Below are 22,002 nucleotides of genomic sequence, written 5' to 3' on the forward strand. Positions count from 1 at the left end.
CATAATAGTGCTGAACTACAACTTGGAGACTTGCTTAAAACCAAAAACTCTCATGACGCTCACACCCTTCCTTACAGAATTATTGAGGATAAACCTAACAGGGGAAAACTGTATCAGTTGCCCTGAGATTGGCATCTTCAGCGTTCAGATCTAATCACCATCCATCCCTATGTAAATATCCAATTCTGGCATTTTATTAAACAGATTTCCAGCATGTTTTGAGCATGAAATTTTCCTCCAAGGACAGGGAACAGTAACAACCCTCTGGCAAGCATCCTCGCAATTCTCTAAATACCTACTCTCAAAGAAAGTTTGGCTATTATTCTCCCCAATTAACACAAATACCCATGATAAAAAAAATCAAGAATACCTGCCTGTTTAATAATCCAGTGAATACCCACCAGTGTTCATTACTGTTGAGTCATCCAGGACTGTGTAATTATCACAGTTGCATAGAAGGGCAGGAGAGAGAAGAGGCTTCACTTGCTGATTGGTTTCAAGAAAATTGGATGGTGGGATGGGTGTCCTTGCCAGACTCTTCTCCTCACAAGGGTCTCGGAGCTGTCCCCCCTCTTCCTCTCCTCCCATGCTCCCCACTTTTTGATGTCCCAATGCTAAGTGATCCAGCGCATTAGTGATACGTTCTATGTAATCTTACTGGAATAATTCTTTAAAATTATTCTACAGTCCTAGACTATATTATTTCAACATTTTACCTTTATCCCATGTCACTTGGCAGGTATGCACTGGAACAGAGTTGAATGGCGTAGAAACGTATCGTGTGGCACGAGCAAAGTCTCTTGTATTATTAGGATTGGGAGCCAGGGTTTTGTTACAGTGATTAGCCCACACAGTACAGTCTGCTGTCAGGCTCTCAGTCGGCGGACTTTCTTCCTAAAAAAAACCACACACACACACACACTCAAGTGACATCTATCCTTCCACTCAAAGCAGAAAGCTAAATTTCATGGGAGGGATTTAGAAGCCTAAAAGCTAATTTGGATTTCACCAATTCAATTTTTTTCTGCCTCGAAAGAATTATTTCTTTCTGACGTAGGTCACGTGCACACAATGGCTCAGTTTAGATGCAAGGCTAAGCCACAGTTGGCAAAAATCACAAGACCCACACCAAAAGAGGGAAGGAAGCAAACCTCGAAAAAGGTGGTAGAATTATGCTCTTTCGCACAAAGTGCTCCGAACTTAACATGTTTTGAGTATCAAAAAGCCATTTAATTGAAGCAAAAGCTTAAAAATGAAGACAGTAGTATGTTTTAACACACAAAAATTATCAACACAACAAATCACATAAAGTGTTTCATTTTTTTAAGCACGTCAGAAGATCCTGGCCACAAGAGGAAAGGAATAACTCCTGCAACAATGGCAGCAAGATAAGAATACCCAAGTAACGGCTGCTCTCATTCTTGTCATCCTACTTTCAAGAACATGCTGTTCAACTCCGGAACAGGTGATCTGTTCTTAGAGACAGCCTGGGCAAACTCTGGGCATGGGCTGTGGCCTGCATACTCTGCTGGTGGGATTGCCAGAAACACCTGGCGGGCCTTGTTTGGTAACAGGTTGCAGGAGCAGGGGGAATCCTCGTCCTGATGCAACAAGTCTCATCTTGTGTCCTTAATTTAGCATCCAACTTAGGGTGGACTGACAAGTGAGCTCAGGGGCTCTCCTGGGAAGAGCCGAATATGTACTTCCTTTACAACTGGTGCTGCTCACTTCAAGCAGGCCACAGTTGGGAAGATTATACAGCCAGCTTTGCACCGTGATAGTGAAGAAGAATGAAGAAACAGCCCCTAAGCGCAGAAGTCTCTCACCACACTTGGGATTGTACCAGTCTGCACTAATCTGGCCTCACCTGATAAGCGTTGGATTTTTTGGTCCACCACACAGATTCCAGTAAGCATAAGCCCTATTTGAACAATCTATCCATCTCAATTTTATAATGGACAGATTGCACAGATAGGGAAAATGGGCATACGTTTGTATGTAAACACAGAAGCACTTGAAGCTGAGTTTGTATGTAAACACAGAACCACTTCTACTGAGTCATGCGTTTGGTTTATCAAGGTCAGCCAGGCAGTGGTTCTCCAGGTTTCAGAGGTCTTACATCACCTACTACCTGCTCCTTTCAACTGGAGAAGCTGGGGATTTAACCTGGGATCTCCTGCATGCAAAGCAGGCACACTGACACTTGAGTCACAGCACCTCCCCCAAAGTACAGTGTGAAGTCAAGCCATTTGGAATAAGTATGCTCTCAGGATGCAGCAGCAGGAGCCAATGAAATCCCAGCTCAGTAAGGGAATGTCAGCCCAGGGTTATTGGTTGTGTTTACTGCTGGGAATCTCTCCAAAATGTTGTGGTATAGACTGGAATTAATTACAAGAATTTCTCATTCATAATATCTCTTGATTCACACCTCCATTGTAGAGGCCCTTGACTTACTCTTGGTTTGGCAGCACAGTCCATGAGATGCTCTCCTAAGACTTTGACTTCTGTTGGCTTTGAAGGCGGCTGGACAACCCTAAGAGCAGAGTAAATCTTGAGTTGGGATGACTTCTGAAGAGGTCTATCCACCCAAGGGAGAAAACAGGCTTGGAAATTACAGTAGGATTCAGAAGAGAAAAAACATAAGAACATCATGAAGACTGTGACTATGAATAATTGTACCAAAAATCCTCAAATAGGATAATGTGTCAGAACTCCCCTGAACAGACAATGAAACACTTGAAAGTTCAAAGGCTTTATTGCTTAAGACAGGTTGAAAGCAGAAGCAGAAGACAGGTAGAAAGAAGGTAGAAAGTAAAGCTCCCAGCTCAGAACATTGGATAATACATTGCAAAGGTTTACCACCACCCCTCCTCCATGTGAACCAAGACAGTACAATATTCACTTGACTACCGGTAGATAAGGCAGCTGCAGGAGAAAAGCATAATGGCACAAAACCCCAGCAACAACCCAACCCCCATGACACAGAACCTGACATCACGTGGCCTTGGTTGGTTTAAAAAATAACTTCAGAAATGAGCAATGTTGGACTCCAGTCAAATCAATCCCTCTGCCTTTCACTTCCCATCTGCCCCTGCTATGAATTCCCTTCCCTCTAATCCAACCACAGTGATGCCCAATGGAGAGATGTGCATGTGGTGAAAAACAAAGGGGTGAAGGAAGCTATTTGTTGGCATACGTAAAATGGCTGCAGGACGAAGCTTCAAGAGTAGTTTGTTGGACCCCTGAAATTGTGAAGCCCAAGGAAAAGAAGGGTCATACCCTCCCCCAACCCACCCACCCCATCATGTGCTCCATTACTCCCTTCATCTTGCTTGCTGCATACTCTTCCTAAGCTAAAGGAAGCCCAAACCTGATCATGAGAAGGCCATTTAAGATGATACCATCCTGCTATTCCCACAAAGAAAGTAGTTCTTTACTTTAACTCACTCTGCATTCTCATCTTCAAAGATGGTGAAAGCAGGCACCACAGCAGGAGCGATGGATTTCGCACTGTCAGTCTTATGTGACTCTTTAAAAAGAGAGAGAGAGAGAGAGAGAGAAAGGAAAACGGAGAGGAGGGGCTTTGACTTTTCATAACCAGGCAGAAGTAAAGCAGGAGAGGCCTTTTACAGACAAACTGTGCTCATTTAAATTAACCAAAGGACTCAGCAGTCTCTCTCAGTTGGACGGGAGATCTAGGTTGGGACTGCTGAGACTTCAGATTCCTATTCACGTTAGATTCATCGTACAACACAATCACAAGTGGATGAATTGGCTCACATTTTCTAACACTTAATATCCACACAAGCAAACAGCCATTTGTGGTAACCCCCTAGAGCAAGTTAGAATTTCCCCCCAGCTTAGCAGGAGCTGACTCTAGCCTAGTTCTCAGTGAGGTTGTGTCTGGAGGTGGAAGGTCACAGGATGGAAGTTCTGTCACAAGGAAGCATTTCCACACATGAGAAAGCAAAGCACAAAACAAAAAACTAGCACATGAAGGAGAAGATACCTTTAAAATCTTTTCCCCAGACACCTAATTTCCTATACATAAAACTTATTTTTGTACATGGTGGAATATTCAGTTACATCTGTCTGTTCCTGCAGTCTAAAGCGACAGTCTAAAGTGATAGGCCTCTATTTTTTCACTGGAAAGCCACCTATAGGCATGCTTATTTTCCAAACACTGAAATCACTGTAAAGAATTGAACACAAATAGGACATCTTGACTCTACGAAGAGTATACTAAGTTAGTAAAGCACAAATTCACTTCTCCAGATCATAGCATTAATAAATGCCCTCCAAAACCCTTATATGAAAGAGATGCATGCACATTTCTCTTGGGATCGTCTACCCCAGTATGTGCCCCAAAGATCGCTCCACTCAGCGAATGCAAATGTACTGGTGGTTCCTTGCCCCAAAGATGCCCAGCTGGTCTCAATCTGGGCCAGGGCTTTTTCAGCCTGGTGAAACACTCTGCCTGTGAAGACCAGGGCCCTACAGGACTTTATGCAGTTCCACAGGACTCGTAAGATGCAGTTGTTGTATGGCTGAGGAAGCTACAATTAACATCTAAAGGTCTGTCCCATCTATCAACTCTTGGATATTAATTTGTCAGGGCTGGTATATTATTTAGTAGCCCTTGCTGTGTAGATTTCAATCAGGATGATGCAGAAGTGTATCTATCAATGAGTTGTTTAATTTTTTAAATTGTTTTAAAATTGTTGTTGCCATCCTGAGCTCGGAAGGGGAGGGGCGGGATATCAAAACCAATAAATAAAACATACTAGAGATATTTGCAGCTAGTCATACCTTGATTTCTACAATAGGCGTCAAATTCATCCTCTGAGTCAGAAACTATAGGGGAATCTTTAGGTGAAGATCCGTGGAACACATCCATTATGAAACCTAGTGAGACCAAATAAGAAAAGGATATCCATGGGTCAGGCAGGAAAGCTAGCCCTACCATCATTTCAAGGACAGAGCTCTTCAGGACACACAACAGATCTGCTGACGATTTGCTTCGCCACGAGAGGAGACCGGGGCTCAGCAGCACAGCAGGAGCTTTGACTGCAGAAGGTCCCGGTTCAAACCCTTCCTCCTTCATTTCAAAATGATCTCTGGTTGAAGATCCCCATTTGAGACTTTGGAAAGCTGCTGCCAATTAAGGCAGACAACACCAGCCTAGATGAACTCAATACGAAGCATTGGCAGGTGCGTTTCACTCAAACACCTAAATACCCTTAGTCCCAAATGAGGTGTGAATAAACCCAGGATGGACTGGAGGTTGCAACAGCCCAGGAGCAAGCCCACTTCATGTTTTATGAAGCAGAGATTCTGAATTTCGGAAAAGAAACCCACCCACTTACCCAGGGCTTCTTTGGTGTGGACGGTAGGAGACGGCTGTACTAAAGACAGAGCCAGTTGCTTCGTGGTGGATGTATTTGGGGTTTCTTGCTGATTACCAAGGCTAACGGAAGACTTCCATCCACCTGATACTGAACCAATGAGAAAAGCAGTAAGAATCTGTAGGGCATGTGTTTTACTTTTTTGGACTAACTTGCCTAATTCCTTTCTCTCCATCTCCCCCTTGTTTTAGCTACCAATTTATGTACTGATATTTGTTCAAAATTTAATTTTATTCATTACCTGTTTGGAGACTGAATTCTCTGTTAATAGAATTGTACTATTATGCCAATAAAGGTTGTTGAAGTTGAAGCTGATTCTGTTCTATGGTCACACTCCATTACTATGCACAGTTGCCACAGAGGAGGCACAACGGCTGCACCAAGAAGTGGCAACATTTTATTTAGAGATTTACATCCCACTTTCTCTATGGAGCTAAAAGAGTAATATTTAAGGAGCAACTTTCAGCGCCGCCTGTTAACTCAGAATTAGCATACAGAATTCAAAGAACGGAATTCTTTAGTCCCAAAGAAACGTCGACATGATTGCATTAACAGAAGTTTCAGGTAGGTAACACATAGCCAACTGATGGTACGCAAACCAGATGCAAACCTCAGAGGTATGTTCTGTTTGTTTATTAGATTTCTACACTGAACAATTTAAAATATTAAATCAATCCAAAATTCATATGCATTAAAATTACAATATAACAGCATCCCCTGGCTCTCTAGCAACATCCCATTCACTACCCGGTGACTAAGGAAGGAAGAAACTAATTAAAATCCTCAACCAATCCAATCAATATTGAAATCAACACAAATATGTCAATAAGGATAACACAGAAATAAGGATAGGGAGACCAGAAGTGATGTAACCATCACTGCTTCAGCCGTTGCCTGGTGGAACATCTCCACTGGCAGTGTTCCATTAGGCTGGAGCCAGAGCTGAGAAAGCTCTGACCCTTGTTGAAGCCAGCCAGCTACTTCCAAGGTGAACAAGTTGTTCCCAGTTGAGCAAGATGCTCTTCAGGGGTTATATTGCAAGCTTTTACATTCTGAATTTTGGACCTATAAATCCAGAATGGTCTGGGGTCAGAATACCAGAAACAATGTCTGCTCCCCTAGGAACTTCACCACAAGCTCAGGTGTTTCACCTCCATTAGAGGTGAAGTAAGCCATTACTAAAAGGAGCCCCCAGTGAGGGGCCCTGGCTCAATGGCAGGACAGATGCTTTGCACACAAGAGGTTCCGGGGCTCATGATCTGGCTTCTTCAGCTACAGGCTGTCAGTCTGCAGATGCTGGGAAAGATCTCTCTCTCTCTGCTTGAGATCCTGCAGAGCTGGGCAGACACTACTGAGTGAGACAGACCAACGGTATGACTCACTGCAGCTTCCACTACAGTTCTGCTTGCCCCGGTTGTGAAGCATCATTTCAAAGAAGGTTCTGCTGGCTGCTTGCATTGTCTTTTTGGAGACAGGAAAAGGCCACTTTTCTCGCAGAAGCTCTGATTTTATTGGGGTAGGATGAAAATGGCTAAAACTAGCTCAAAGCTTCTTTCAACTTTTTGCTGTTATTTACTTTTTTAAAAAATTGTTACCACTGTCCATGGGATTTTTAAAATTAGTTTGCTGTGAGAGTCCCTTGGCAACTGGCAGGGCAACAGTAGCAGGATGTAAGGAATTGAGAAGAATTTGGATTTATACCCTGCTTATCTCAACCGTAAGGAGTTGCAAAGTGGCTTACAATCACCTTCCCTTCCCCTCCCCATAACAGACACCTTGTGAAACAGGTGGGGCTGAGAGAGGTCTGAGAGAACTATGACTAGCCCAAGGTCACCCAGCAGGCTTCATGAAGGAGGAGTGGGGAATCAAACCCAGTTCTCCAGATTAGAGTCCACCTCTCTTAAGCACCATACTACGTTGTAAGGAAGAATGCTGTATATGTTCATATGTAATGTTATATCCAGGCCCAATTGCTCCGTATGTGAGAGGCGCCCACTTTATTTTATAGACCCTGACTACTTGCAATCCCTAGACCAGGGGTGTCCAAATCTGGTGCTTCAGATGTTTGTGGACTACAATTTCCATCAGCCCCTGCTGGCAAGCGGCTGATGGGAATTGTAGTCCATGAACATATGAAGTGCCAGCGCTGGACACCTCTGCCCTAGACTGTGGCTCATGAGATTACAGAATCTTGGCCATATTACACATCAGGAGGCTAAGAACTTCTTACAAAAACAGCAGGACAGCAAATTTACCATCTCTCATTTCTGTAGAACACGGCAGCTTTGGGTCAGAAGCATTCAGTTGCCTGCACACAAAAAAATCAACATTGAAGCTCTCCAGCACACACTTAACAATGCAAATGCATTGAATAAAATACCACTAGCACAGCCTCTGCTCCTAAAATATGTTTTGTGAACAGAGTCCTCGAAGGCCATCAGGACACAGGGAAGAGAATTTCACTCCCAGAACTGTTCCAGATTCTATTTTTAAACAGTTGTTGTGGTGTGGAGAGGACTCCCCCTCAGGATCCTGCTGACTACCGAGCTGCCCTCTCACTTGGCACCAGTAACATGAGCCCAGCCCATCTCTGTGATGTGAAGCAAAATAATCTCACATGCTGCTAACAAAGGGGTTGCTTGCCCTAGCTCTAGCGTAATATTTAATAATCATCCTACTCAGACCACAAGTTTGCAAATTTCTTCTCTTCACATAACACTAACAATATAATGGACTACTCCACACATTTTTTTTAACATTTAAAAACTAACATAGTGGTATTTCCAGTAGTTGCCATGATGCTGAGTTGCAGAGAAGAAAAGCTGACCAGACAGGAGTAGAGAGTGTAGACATTCCTTATGCGCAGCGATATACCTCAACAGCCCCACAAAGACTTAACATAGCATGAGAGGAAAATTATGTGGGTCGCTTTAGTGAAGTAAATGTATTAAAAGCATGGAGGGGAAAACAACATTTTACACATGGGTGAGACCTGCTTGAGAAATGGACCTCCCGAGTTTCCCACTTCAACTGAAGTCTACAAAACCCACTGACGTTTTGTTCCTGGGATCAGTGGATTCTCACTGACAGCACAGAGAGAGGGAGGTTGCATCGGGAGGGGAAACTGGCAGAAATTGTCCTCTCTTCAAAGTTGCAAGTCCCTTCCAAGTTCAGAACCAAGCAGGAAGGTACAAGCCAAGGAAAGTGCTACTTCTATAATTTGATATTCAGATGCTGACAAAACCCAGCACATTCACAGTGAGCTAAGAAGCTAGGCCCGCTCATCAGTCCACAGTACAGCTCAATTCATATCAATGGATTTAGACTGGAGTACCTATGCATAGGATTGCGCTGACAGTCTATGTGTAGTACCATCGTATCTCCCACCAGAAATGTCTTCAGCAGGACACAAAGTTTGAATTGTCCACTGCTGAGGCATAATGATCACAGGACTAAACTATGTGGATTGGATGCAGACTTTTTACAGGTATCGTATCCCACGTGAGTTGTAGTGCCCATTGTGTGTAGTGCCCATGAGATTCTAGTTTCCCCCTCCTATAGGTGAAATACTGGCTTATGTGGACAGCCAAACAGTTAAACTAAAAGTCAACTGAAGTTGAGACGCCTAGTTCTTTTACTTACTGCTGCACATGGTGGTAGTCATGGGAGATGGCAGCACGTTTCTGAGGAGGCTGGACAACTTCTTCTGTACTGACTTGAAGTCTGTGTAAACTTTTCTCACATTCCTCAATATCAAGCTTGGATCTGGAAGGATCCTTTTCGGACATGGTGACTGACGCAGACACCTGCTGCTTCTGAAGATTTTCAGCAGGCTGCGGAGCCGAAGCCACAGCGGGTGAAATCTCTGCTGCTGCACTGAGAGGCATGGATGAACTCTGATGCTCTGTCACCAGGGTCACAAAATGCTGCAGATATCCAACTGCAGAAGGTGCTGCCCTATCTGACAGGTTAGGAGCTGCACCAAGCTGAACATGTGGTTGACCCTTTCCAAATTCAAAGGAAAGAATGTGTTAGCAAACCAAACTTTGCAGTCACATTAGAGTTATTTCTGACTTCAAAAATGGGTAGGGTTTGCTTTAAAAATGAAAAAAAAATGTTTGAAACAGCTTGTGGGTGTTTCAAAAAGCCAGCATATTGGGTTTAAATTGTTAATGATTGTCTCTTCGTTTTAAATTTGCATCCCACCCCATCCTGACATACTTCAGGATCCCATTTGTATGCACATAATGCTTACTCTTGACAAATTTGCATGCAGAAATTCTCAGATTCAAGAGAACAGCCAGTTTAGGAAATACCTCAGGAAGCAGCTGCCAGCCAGAGTACACAAGAACTGAATGAACAGATCCAGTAGCTTGACTCAGTAAAAGACAGCCTCATACATTTGGTAAATAATACCCTCCCCGCAAAGGAAAAACAATAGCTCATACAAATCTTGAAATCTCATTTCAATTGGATTCTGGAACAGCCACTTAATTGTCAACTGAATGCCCTCACACTAGGCAAGTGTGGAGTTCTTAGAAGGGCATTCATGCTTAGTCTTGCCATGATATAGAAGGAAAGGTGGCTTTGAAAGAAACTAAATTTGACCTCGCAAACTGTAACCAAGACTTTGTGGTCGAGTTACTCACTACAATGCCAACATTTGAAATTGCTATCGTTTCTATAAAGGAATTCCATATCACATTTTGATATATAGTATCACAAACATACCACTGCAGTGCTTTGCAGGGACTGATGAGTAGATGGCCCTTGTTCAGTTTTCTGCGACGAGGATGATGTCTGAGAAAGGAGATTCAGTTTCTGTTGCAATGTTTGCAGCTCGAGAAGATCGTTCTCTTTCTTTTTCATGAGTTCTCTGTCTTCATCCTCTGAATGTGTCAAAAACCATTACTGCACAAAGTTTATGAATACTGGGGTGTTGTGGGTTATCTGGGCTGTATGGCTGTGTTCCAGAACTGGAACATGGTCATACAACCTGGAAAACCCTCAACACCCTAGTGATTCCGGCCGTGAAAGCCTTCGACAATACATGCATGAATACTTCTTAGGGTTCCCCATCCCACCCCATCCTGACTCATTTTGCTATTAATAAAAGCAGGTAACACACGATGATCACACTTTGTTACTGATAAAAAGAAGGTAATGCACGATGATCTCAGTTACCTTGGTTTTGTTTGTTGAAATGTCTGCAAAGAGACAACTGGGATCCATCAGAGCATTTCCCAAGGTGGACAAGTTTTATCTGCAGAGCAGAAATGGACTGCAGTGGGAGTGGGGAAGCAAGAAAGTCACACTCCACTGGTAAAAATCCTTCCATCCGCAGAAATGCACTGGTGGATCCAAATCCTCCTGCATGTGAGCTCCCAAAGGCACCTGGTGGGCCACTGCGAGTAGCAGAGTGCTGGACTAGATGGACTCTGGTCTGATCCAGCAGGCTAGTTCTTATCCTCACTTCTCCAGTTTTGGGTTTTTCCCCCTCAAAAAACAAATTTATATTTTCTAATTTGTCAGATTTTTCTGCAAACCCAGGGTTAAAGCAGATGCCAGGAAGGCTTTTTTTTAAAAAATCCTATCAGATAAGATTGCTGCTTTTCAACAACTACAGATGATGCACATGAATGCTGTGATACCTGGGGCTGCCCTTGATGACTGTTTGGAAGCTTCATCCAGCACAGAATTAATTTCTCATTATCCTGATAGGAGTGGGCTGGAAGATGAACATTAGCAGTATGTTGTACTGCATTTGCACTGATTCCTGATTACTTTTTGTGCACAGTTCTGGGCACTGAATTTGGCTAATAAAGCCAAGGTTTTACTTGTTTAGATTATGAGCTTATGAATGGAACCATGTTTATTTTGTCAAGTGCCTAAACGTTTCAGGTATTTGCTTGTTCTGATTATAAATCCTTTAATACCTTTAGAGCATACATCTAAAACACAGCATTCTCCTTATGTCTAAGCAGCAATCATTCAAGCAAGACCTTTTTTAACAGTACAGTTTACCTGAGGGGAAGCCACATGAACTTGCGGGTGTGGGGGGAACCCACCCCACTGCACCCATCCCAAGTTCTCTTCCCTTGCTTACTCCCTTCATTGCCTTTGCCTTTCTCCCAATCCCCCTCTTCTCTACCTCCCTTCAACTCCTCCTTACTTAAAAAAAAATACCTTGTATGGAACTGAAATACTTCAAGGTGTTCACTCGCAATTTGGGAGGGGGATTTATATGAGATCACACGTCACTTTACTGAGAGAACAGGTGTAGGAGGGTTAATCCCATTTTTAATTTATGTTTTCTTATTTAAAACGTGGGAGCTCCCCCAGGTTTGTAAAAGTATCTCCCTTTATGTACATGGCCCTATTGCCACTGGTCCAGACTAATGTTTCTATAGTCCTGTCAAGTGTAATACGCTCCACACGACACACACAGCCCAAAAGGCCGCTGAAATCCTACCCCTGGGAAAATCCATTGTCTGTATTTTCTGATCTACACTCTGAGGACACGTTTAGAATTATATAGGATTAGTATCAACAAAAGTCAGTCCACAACCCCCTCTCTCTGCAAAATTAACATTACAGTCCTCTGTTTCTGAAAAGCATATTATGGACTTCTTATTTAGGCTGCCTTTTAGTAGCAAGAATGGAAAATGAAACTGGGAGAATATTTAATGTTACCCGTTTACACAAGTAGAAAATCGACAGTGTGCATCGGCGGCCATTTAGCACATTTCTCATTTGCTGTTTCCCTGCTTTTGGATGAGGACTACTGGAAAGAGTAAACTGCAATTACCCCATTCTTGGTGCCTTCTCAGACGTTCAGCCCTTTTCAAGTATATTTTGGCTCGTACTTCTTCAAAGCACAATTCAGAGTCTTCACAGTAAAGAAGATTCTTGTCATACATAACCTTCTGCTCATGGGTCACACTAGAAGATGGCATTGGTAAGACTTCAGATTTTGAAATGGAGGTTATATATTGAGGCTGTTCCCTGCAGAGGAAAGTATGTTAATTTATTTGTCAAGGGCATTTGTGGCCACAGGCACTGCAAAAAGGCATCACAATACAATACAGCAATCAAAATTAAATTTCAATATACATATTTAAAGAGCCTATATAAAATCAAGCAGCCAAATTAAACAGACAATCAATGAATAAGCAGCAATCATAAATTAGTCTCTGTCAACCAAAAACAAATTAAATGAAAACAGAAGTGTTTTTTATTCACCAGTGAAATATACATTGGGAGGTAGCCAGGAGACTGATCTCCTTTTGGAAGCATCTTCAACACAAGTAGAGCTATGGATTACTATTCTGGCCTTGGCCAAGCTTCTCTCCCACATTCAAGTGAAAGGAAAGTACATATGGGCAAAAAGGTTCACTCAGTTATACAGGATTAAAACAGCGTAGTCATGTTAACTAAATGCTCCTTAAACATAACACTTCTCAAGCAACTACTTACTTTTTTGTAAGTAATATCAGGAAAGTACATATGGGCAAAAAGGTTCACTCAGTTATACAGGATTAAAACAGCGTAGTCATGTTAACTAAATGCTCCTTAAACATAACACTTCTCAAGCAACTACTTACTTTTTTTCTGGTCCATCATAAACAGAACACAATTTGGAATTTGTTGGATTCTGAAAAGTAAGATAAGAAAGTTCAGACCAAGGATTGCCTTTTATCACAAGGTTCAGCAATTCTTGTGGGGGCGGGGGAGCAAAAGGGAAAAGAATTGTGGGGAGATGGATACCAGATGTACAAAATCTGGGCTGAGCTTTTGTTTCAGTCCTGTTAGCAGTGAGGTATAAGCCTTTTGGCAAGAGCCAAAGGATTCTTGTTTCTTAGCTCAGGGCTTGCAGTTTGCGATCCTGATGGACCTCACCCCAGTGGATTCTAGCCCACAAAGCTAGTGCACCTTTAAGAGGGTTATTTCTGTTTCTTTATGTTGTATTTTGTTTATTTAAATTCTACTGGTATTTTGTAAGCCACTTTGGGCCATTAGTTGGATAAGAAATAAGAATAAGTAGTAAAAGGATAAGATGGTCTTAGTAAGATAAGACTATAATATCAGCCACAGACACTTTGTGGCAGTACACTATCTAAGAATAGTCAAAAAAAGCAAAAACAAGCTTTCAACTTAGTGAAAGGATTCAAATTGGCCCATACATCCAGACTCCAAAACAGGCTCTATATTTCAGGGCCCTTCTGAAGGAGCCCAGGAGATCGATTTGAGGTCACATCAGTGACTAGTTGTGCATGAAAAGAGCCTTTGGCTCATGCAGTGTAATATTTGAACTGGAGTTTATGTATACCAATGGCTATGTGTTTACAGGCCCCAGGTAACACAAGGTGCATTTTTTATTTTGATTTAAATCTTCATTTCTATTACAAAAAGAAAGTTATTGCAATATCCATGCCTCTCCAAGAGGAAAAAAGTGTACCACCTTCCAACCGTACAAAGAGATGTCTGGACATTGTGGACAATTAGACACATAAAGAAGGAGCCCACAAGGGATAGATATAGCCCACCTTCCTCTGCTGGTCTCTGCTTCCTCTCCAGTAGCTTGCCTCTTTCTACACTCCCTGCTTCTGCTACCTTCCCCCCCCCATAGCTGTCTTTCTCCCCCGCCCACACCAATCCTTCTGTCTCCTTCCCATTTCTGCAGGTCCTTGTTGCTCCCACCTACCAGGTAACTTGGGGTGTGGGGAGCTGAACTTTAAACAAGAAATGAGCAAGATGCACTTTTTCTCCAAGCCTCCCTTTACTAACCAGTTGATTGGAGAAAGTATGACTGACCAGCTATCCCCTTCAAGCCTCCAATAATGTCCAATATGGTAGTAGGGGGGTAAGCTTGGAGCTGAACATTTCTGTTTCAGTTTTCCTCACCACTACTGATGATCTGCTGAGAAGTTTGGAGAGCAAACATCGACAGCCTTTCTGGTTAAACACACTTCAGGCAACCAAGATCTTACAGCGTAGTATCATGAGGTCTGGTCTGAGCTTGTTTTTTTAATATTTAAAAAAGCCTCAATTCCATCCTCTTCAGATTTTTTTTCTTATGTGCCCAGAGGTTTATAAAAACACCTTCGCCTGCCCTGCTCATCTCTGACTCCATTCAATGGATTTTTTGATCCACACACTGGGGCTGGGTTCAGAATTAGATATATTTTGACACCATGACATCGTATGATGAGAACTAGAGACTGCAAACAATGATATGATCATAATTGGGGGGGGGGGGGCGGTTCATGAAGAATTTCAAAAGGTTATCTAAGAATGTTTAAAGTTCATCAAACTTCATACAAAGTAATTAACAGGGCTACACTATCCGTCTATTAACTCCATTTTTACTGACACCTTGGACAAGCCATTCACGGGACGTGAATTTATATAAGACATAATGTGCATGTATTGAATCAGAAAATGTTAATATTGTTAAAAGTATAAACTGAAAAATGTTTTTTTCCATTGAAGTTGCATAGAAGTGAACAAACAGATCTGCTGTTTCAAAGAATACAAGGCAACCTACCATGTCCTTAAGCACCTGGTTTTGGTGAACACTGGCTGAGTCATCTTTAGAAGTCATTTGATTGCAGTGTTGGGAATTATGTGGTTGCAAGACTCCAACTACAAAAAAAACCCCATTAAAATTAAAATGGGATATGATAATTACAGTTAACATTGGAATACCTCTTCTCAAAAATAAGTAAAACAAGTAAAAACTGGTTTCCAGAACAAACCTAGCTTAGATGCTTTTAGAAATGTGAAAGTTTAGGAAGGGGGGGTGGGGAATCCAATCATGCAAATTCTGCCAACAAAGGACTTTTTTTAAAAAAAACCAATGAACAATTCTCCCCTCAAAATTGAATAACCTTTCCCCCCCATGGCTTTAAAATTTTACACACCTCATTGCTCTACATTCCCATTCTCAACACTGAATAAACCAAGACAACAACTTCAAACAAGGAGATTATAATCTAAATCGTGCTCCAATATGGGCAGGTGGCCCAATCAAAGACCCAGAAAGAATTCAGTCCAAGTTTTTTCGAAACCTTCTTGGACTACCCAACTGTGTTGCATATGTCAGCCTATGTCTAGAAATGGGTCTAAATCTTATGACTACATGAGTCTGAACATCAGCTTTGAAATTTTGGGAGCACCTTCATCATAATGCAAGGCCAGGCAGGTTAACATGGCACATGCTCACTGATTCATACCACTCCAAATGGAACCAACAAATTACAAATTATATTACGACCTTAGGTTTTTCTGTGGAATTTTTTTCCAACTCGGATGAGATCAGTACCTTTCACATTTTAAAACAAAGAGTACTTGATTTGGAAAGACAAAAACTGCTATCTGAAACTAACAGGTCTTGCTCATCGTTGAGTTCCTCCACCTGATGGACCCCATCCGGCCTACTTTAAAAATCTCTCATCCCCATTACTGAGACGCTTTTTTATGCATACACGTCTCAATGTACTCCTCTCTGCTGTTCTCCGGGGCAGATTTCTTTTGGTCCCATTACAAGCAAGAACTTGTCAGTGTTGGACCAACCAAGTGGAAACAACTGCTCATATACTCTTGTACTGTTCTCGCTATTCAGAATTCAGGAGTCATTACATTGAACCTCACATTAATTCATGTCTTGCCATTTCCGACCAAGACAAGATATGTCTACTCCTGAATGATCGCTGTACTAAAAGAACTGCGGATGTAGCAAAATTTTTGGCGATAGCGTAGCTTTATCAACCACTCACTCCTTTTGATCACCTATTAATCTTTTGTTGTTGTTGTTGTTAGTTTGATCAGTGGCGTAGTGATTAATAGCAGGTGTGCTCTAATCTGGAGGAACTGGGTTTGATTCCCTAATCTGAATTCCCCAGATAAGCCTCCACACATCAAGCAGCGGAGCGGGGAATCAAACCCGGTTCCTCCAGATTAGAGTACACCTGCTCTGAACCACTACGCCACTGCTGCAAATATCCTGTAGAAAGCAAACAAGTTCATGGTGGCAGCTAGCAGGGCAAAACAGGCAAGACCAACAATAAAAAAGCTCTCAGAGGTTGAGCTATGTGTTTAGACAGGGGAGCAGCCTTAACATCTGCTGTTCTAGTCACAAATAGCAAGTTTTCAATAGCATTACAGTGATGCTCACCTCTACCTTCCCAAGGCATCCAAGTCAACTACATCCTTTCTGTCAAACACCTAACCTCGCTATATCCTTCCTCTGCCAGTTTTCCAAGTTTATGCATGCAGGTAGTTAGCTTAAGAGAAGCAAGAAGCACCAGCTGAAAGGCAAGAGCCAAAGAGCTTTGCGCTAATCGGTCCACAGTCTGGGGCCTGCATTAGCTGGCCTGGTGAAGTAGATCGGCTCAGGATCTGCTTGATTGTCATGAGAAATACCCAAATAAACATCTCATTGTACACTGGGCATTGTACATACAATACTCAAAAATCAGTCTCCAATAATAAAGATAAGCCTCAAAAGGTCCCGTATTTTCAAAAAAATACCTAAAAGAAAATAACTGTTTGAAAGAAAGATTGAAAGATACACTGAATCAGAAAGAGCCAAAATTGTTGAAGGCTAGTTAAGGAAGTTTCTGCTATATCTTGAAGAAACATACATCTTCAATTTCCTGTATGTACATTTTCAATTTCCTGTACCTAAAGTAATAGAGTTTGTTTTGGTTGTTTTTATACACAGGATGGGCAAGCTATTTTAACTTTTTAAATACAGTAGAATTGGACCCACCTTGACTTGAAACTTGATTCTGGCCAAAGCACCTCTGTAACAACCTAGATAGAAGAAAAAGAAAGTTACTGGCACTAATAATCAAGATGACACTCAGAAAGTAAATCAGTATAGAACAACGGTTAGCATATCAGACTAGGATCTGGAAGACCATGTTTAAATCTCCACTTGGCCATGAAAATTACTGGATAACCTTGGGCTAATCGTGTTCTTTTTCTAGACCAGGTATGACTTATACAAGGTAACCAAAATTCAGATCATCTTACTTCACTGATTTGATTGCCTTAAATAGCAAGCAATCTGATCTAATTGCCAACCTTTCAGTCAAATGCTGAAAAAGCCTCTGAAAAAATATATCAAAAATTTATTTGTCACATTGACTAACTTAGGCATTTCTCACAACTTTTTCAAACAAATTAACATTATTTACCTCCCAGACCTAGGTCCTGTGTCTGACAGCATCTTTTCTGTACCATTCCACCTTGATAGGGTTCTAAAAAAGGTTGTCCTTCTTTCTCCTCTTTTTTTAAATCTATATTGAGAACCTCTGCCCTGTGCTATCAGACAAAATAGCATTCATGGCTTTGTACATCTCTTTGGCATTTAAAACTATTCTCTATGCAGATTTTTCATTGTGTATTTTAGAACTTCAGTCATTCCTCTACTAATGAGAATGATTCATATTTCTGGTGATCTCTCTTGCTATTCAATTAACTGTATAAAAATCTGAGTTGATGCCATGGGGAAATAATATACCACGGTATGTGTCTGACTGATTGAGATTTTTGTGGTACCCAGATATTGCTTATCTTAGAATACTGATTCCTAAAGTGAAAGAATAATAGAGTTTACCTAGCAACAAGGCAGGGAAGCAACAAAGGAAAAAAAAGATGCCAAGTGACAGCTTAATTTTGTAAAGCCCCTATGCTTTTTGCTGTACAAGTTTTGACAGGGGAATCAGAATTTATTTGTGCTGACCCTCTCCACAGCAACTGAGAAGCTTCAGTCAAAGACACACATACCTGTACTGCTGATGCAGTTTTTCAGCAGGTTCTGCTCCACTGTGAATCCCTTTTTGTATAACAGCATTTGCATGTGACACCTTTCCTTGCATGTCAAGTTGCTGAGCCCATGCCATATACAGATTGGCTGACTGGGTACCAATTCCTTGACTGTACATATAGTCAAAAAATTGACATGGGTCATCAATGAATGTAGCCTAAAGAAGATATGAATTAACATTAACATTTAGACAAACAGAGGAACAGTTTAGCTTAGCAGTGAATTCTCTGTTGTTCCCTGGAAGACACATGAAATGTTGTGGGGCTAGACAGGGATGCTAGTTACATATTGACTCTCTCTGCACTGTCTGAAACTTAATCTCTTTGTCTGAAACACAAAAAAGCTAAAAATCATGGCTAAGTATTAACTGTCCTAAACAAAAGAAAAACAGATTAAAAGAAAAACTGAGCATTTAAAAAGTTACAGTTTAGCACATAAAATTCTGCCAATTTATACTTCTATCCAGTGTACGTACAAATTTTATGCAGTAGCGGATGAATCTCCTGTCATGCTGGTACCTCTTGTCACCCAGAAAGATCTTCACAAGCCGCTCCAACAAACTTGATAGTCTTTCTTCTTCTTCTGAAAGCCCTTCTACCCATTGACAGTATCTAAAAATAAATCAATCAGGTGAACTGTCTGCTGTAAATTTAGAATATAGACTAAAGAACATAGTTAAAATAAAGCCAAACCTATCCCAAGGATCAAGTGGATCATCTCCTTTGTAGCTCTGTATGTGAGCTTCAAATAATCTGTAAAGCAAAAATAAAGTTGTATAGTATTTGCCCAGACCACAATACATACATGTTAATAGAAATGGGGCTACTGGAAGACTACAGCTGGCAGATTTTTGTACAGGCTTTCAAAGACAAACAGAGGTGTTGTTTTGACTATAAATGTGCCACAAGTTAGGGCATTAGAAAATAGGGCCACTAGCTCAAAGATTAGGACTGAGCCTAGATAAAACTTTTCAGAATTATACACACCAAAAACTGGTATTCTTCTCCCTTGGCAGGGAGCAGGAATTCCCATGACTCCAGACAGGCCAAACAAGGAGTGTGTTGGTCTTTTCTCCTTGCTTTGTATATCTCTACAGCTCACAAATCTATCACATTTACTCTGGACTTGACTAAGTTCTGTCAGCGAGACAGGCTGTTTTAGAATGAACTACACTGTTAAGGTTGCATCAAGATTGCATAACATGGTTTAGCTATCCAACTACTATGGATAGACCAATCAGAAATAAATTCCACTGGATCTATGGGATTTATTTCCAGTTAAATATGCTGAGATTATACCTAGGTCTAGACCATCCTGTCATACCTGCAAGCAGTTCTCAAACTATAGGTGATTTATTTTTGCATTTTTCCATATGTTGCAGTAGTTGCAGTTTTAACTTGATATATCTTATGTCTCAAATATGATTTTAGTTGTTTACATGTTGCAAGCTACTTTGGGCATTGTAGAAAGGTGGGACATAACATTTGAAATAAGTAAATGGCTTGTGTGGTCCTCTAATCTGCTTTGGTAATTAACAGCATCCTATGGGTTGTGGCTATTCTTGCTGAGGGTAGAAGATCTTGAGATGAGACCACCTATAGACCTGTTCATGGCATGAATGCACTAGTCTTTCTTGAGGCTCCTTGAATTGGTGTTTATGTATGCTATTGCACTAGGGGTCTGCAACCTGCCGCTCTCCAGATGTTAATGAACTACAAATCCCAGGGGCTGATGGGATTTGTAGTCCATGATCATATGGAGAGCCGCAGGTTGCAGACCCCGATTTACTGTTAATCTAAGAGGGCACTGAAGACCAACAGAACAACCGGCAAACTTGGTCTAGTTAGAATAGCTGAAACAAACACCCCCAGAAAGGAGAGGGCTGAAGGCACAAGAATGGGTGACACAGTTAATCCCCCAAATCTTTCTCAACAAAATTCAATCCACAAACCTCACAAAATCTTTGCTTTGTGTGACTTCCCCATGCCCAGCCCACCCTGCGTGAAAAAGTCCAATTTCTGCCCACGAGAGATCCAGTTAATCTAAAGGTAGGGAAACGGTAAAGCAATAGGGATGGGATGGGAAAATGAAAAGGGAAGAAAGCTGCTGAGTCCCATGCCCACGTACATGTCCATGGTGTGTTTAAGCTGGCAAACCACTTTAGCTATGAGGAGCCGCATAAAGCCAGAACCCCCAACCAGAATCTGAAAGGGTATGCTCTATTCTACCCAAATTTTAGCCTCCTCATTTCCATCTCCTGCGCACTTCACTTCCTGCCCAGGTGAAGTGCCTCCCCCAGAATGCGAGGTAGCGTCCAGCGTGTCTCTGAGCATGAACAGAATATCTTCTCCCTTCTCCATGGTTCTGGGCTGGGATTTCAGACGCAAGGAAGACCCCAGAATAATTAAACGCTGGATGCCTAATGGGGGCAAGTGCGTTTGTCTACCCGCCCGTCACTCACTGTGCGCGTGCGGAGAAGTCCATGGCCGCCGTCTCGGCAAAAGCCGCATCCACCATAACGGGCGAAGCGAATTAGAATTCAAATCGTCCCGCGCAGTCGCGTAGGCATCCTGGTGTCTTCGGGACTGGGTAGCGTCACTAGCAGGGAAAGCCAATCAGAACGAAGAACAACAGAAACCTCGGCCTGTTGCATTCATTGAAATAAGGAGAAAGAGAGGTAGCTGTGCATGCAGCTGTCACCTCCGGCTTTCATTCGACATCCTACCTATGCGTGTAATGTAGAAAGAGAGAAACGCTCTACTCCCCAAAAGTCTCTTGCCCATCTGTTGCTTCCTCAAGTTGAAATAAGAACAAGACGTGCATCTTTGAGCTATAAACCTTATGGGTCCCCGAGTAATGTTTCCTTTGGGAAGGGAGATCTGGCCTGGGAACACCTTCACTATCTTGGGTGCAATGATTCTGCTAAGCAACCAGCGTCAGTATGACCAGAGTTGGTATCACTTTCTTTTGGGCAATGAGTGGAGCAAGAAGATGTAAAGCCTGGGAAGGGAAATAAACATCCCAACTTTTCTGTTATTTTCTTGGTGCGCATGCAGCTGAAAAATGGATGCCTTTTAGAGCAGTTAGTTGTTTTTTTTTAAAAGTGACCCACAGAGCTGTTGCAAGAATTATTGAGGCCGAACCTGTACATGTGGGTAAAACAAGCTTCAGGATGCATGTAAGAGGCATTATAGATTTATACAAGCTGTCAAGCGTCGAATGCTAAGACTCTACTCTTTTGAGTGCTCCACTTTGTAAAAACTCCCTGCATGGAGAAAGCTTCCCATCAGGGATAAAATGTGCTAGCTTAGTCTTGTTCCTGTTTTCTGGTCTCTTTCTAGGCAGCTTCTTGTTGTTGTGAGTGGGTGTTTGGCATAGAAGCAACAATCTTGTGATTTCTCCTGTCCTCCTGCAGTCAGAAGTGATGTGGTTCATTTTACTTTATTCTGCTGTATGTGTAGGACCAGAGAGTGCACGTAGTGAAGTACTAATTCCAACACTGAAAAACTATGTTTATTTTTAAAAAACTAAAGTATGAGAAGAGAAATTAATTTTCATGCTCAGAGGTGCTGGCATGGAGAGGTTAAGGGCTCTGATGGACTGGATGGCTGCCATCTACTGGGGTGGGGGAGAGAATAGGGAGGAAAAAGCAGATGAGAATAGGGGGAGAAAGCAGCCACCATCCAATCCTCGCCCCCTGGAAGGAATGAGAAGACTAGGGGACAGTCCAAAATGGGTGGGTGGGGGCACAATACCCCAGAC

The 22,002-nt window shown here is 42.0% G+C and overlaps 1 protein-coding gene across 1 annotated transcript in view; it reads right to left on the bottom strand.

The window, feature by feature from the left end:
* BUB1 (BUB1 mitotic checkpoint serine/threonine kinase) overlaps nt 1-20,836 on the bottom strand; it is a 28,122-nt gene extending 7,286 nt beyond the window's left edge. The window contains exons 1-16 of the mRNA XM_048482143.1: nt 20,702-20,836; nt 18,933-18,992; nt 18,716-18,851; nt 18,201-18,397; nt 17,179-17,222; nt 14,953-15,050; nt 13,010-13,059; nt 12,214-12,410; nt 10,137-10,294; nt 9,048-9,409; nt 7,661-7,713; nt 5,367-5,495; nt 4,810-4,905; nt 3,448-3,529; nt 2,455-2,533; nt 717-894 (exon numbers count right to left, since the gene is read on the bottom strand). Coding sequence (XP_048338100.1) covers nt 717-894; nt 2,455-2,533; nt 3,448-3,529; nt 4,810-4,905; nt 5,367-5,495; nt 7,661-7,713; nt 9,048-9,409; nt 10,137-10,294; nt 12,214-12,410; nt 13,010-13,059; nt 14,953-15,050; nt 17,179-17,222; nt 18,201-18,397; nt 18,716-18,851; nt 18,933-18,992; nt 20,702-20,757 — 1,975 coding nt within the window. The 5' untranslated portion in view covers nt 20,758-20,836. The remainder of the gene's footprint in view (nt 1-716; nt 895-2,454; nt 2,534-3,447; nt 3,530-4,809; nt 4,906-5,366; nt 5,496-7,660; nt 7,714-9,047; nt 9,410-10,136; nt 10,295-12,213; nt 12,411-13,009; nt 13,060-14,952; nt 15,051-17,178; nt 17,223-18,200; nt 18,398-18,715; nt 18,852-18,932; nt 18,993-20,701) is intronic.
* Between the last annotated feature and the right edge of the window lie 1,166 nt (nt 20,837-22,002).

This window comes from Sphaerodactylus townsendi, linkage group LG01, assembly GCF_021028975.2.
Source record: "Sphaerodactylus townsendi isolate TG3544 linkage group LG01, MPM_Stown_v2.3, whole genome shotgun sequence".
Taxonomy (NCBI): Eukaryota; Metazoa; Chordata; class Lepidosauria; order Squamata; family Sphaerodactylidae; genus Sphaerodactylus; species Sphaerodactylus townsendi.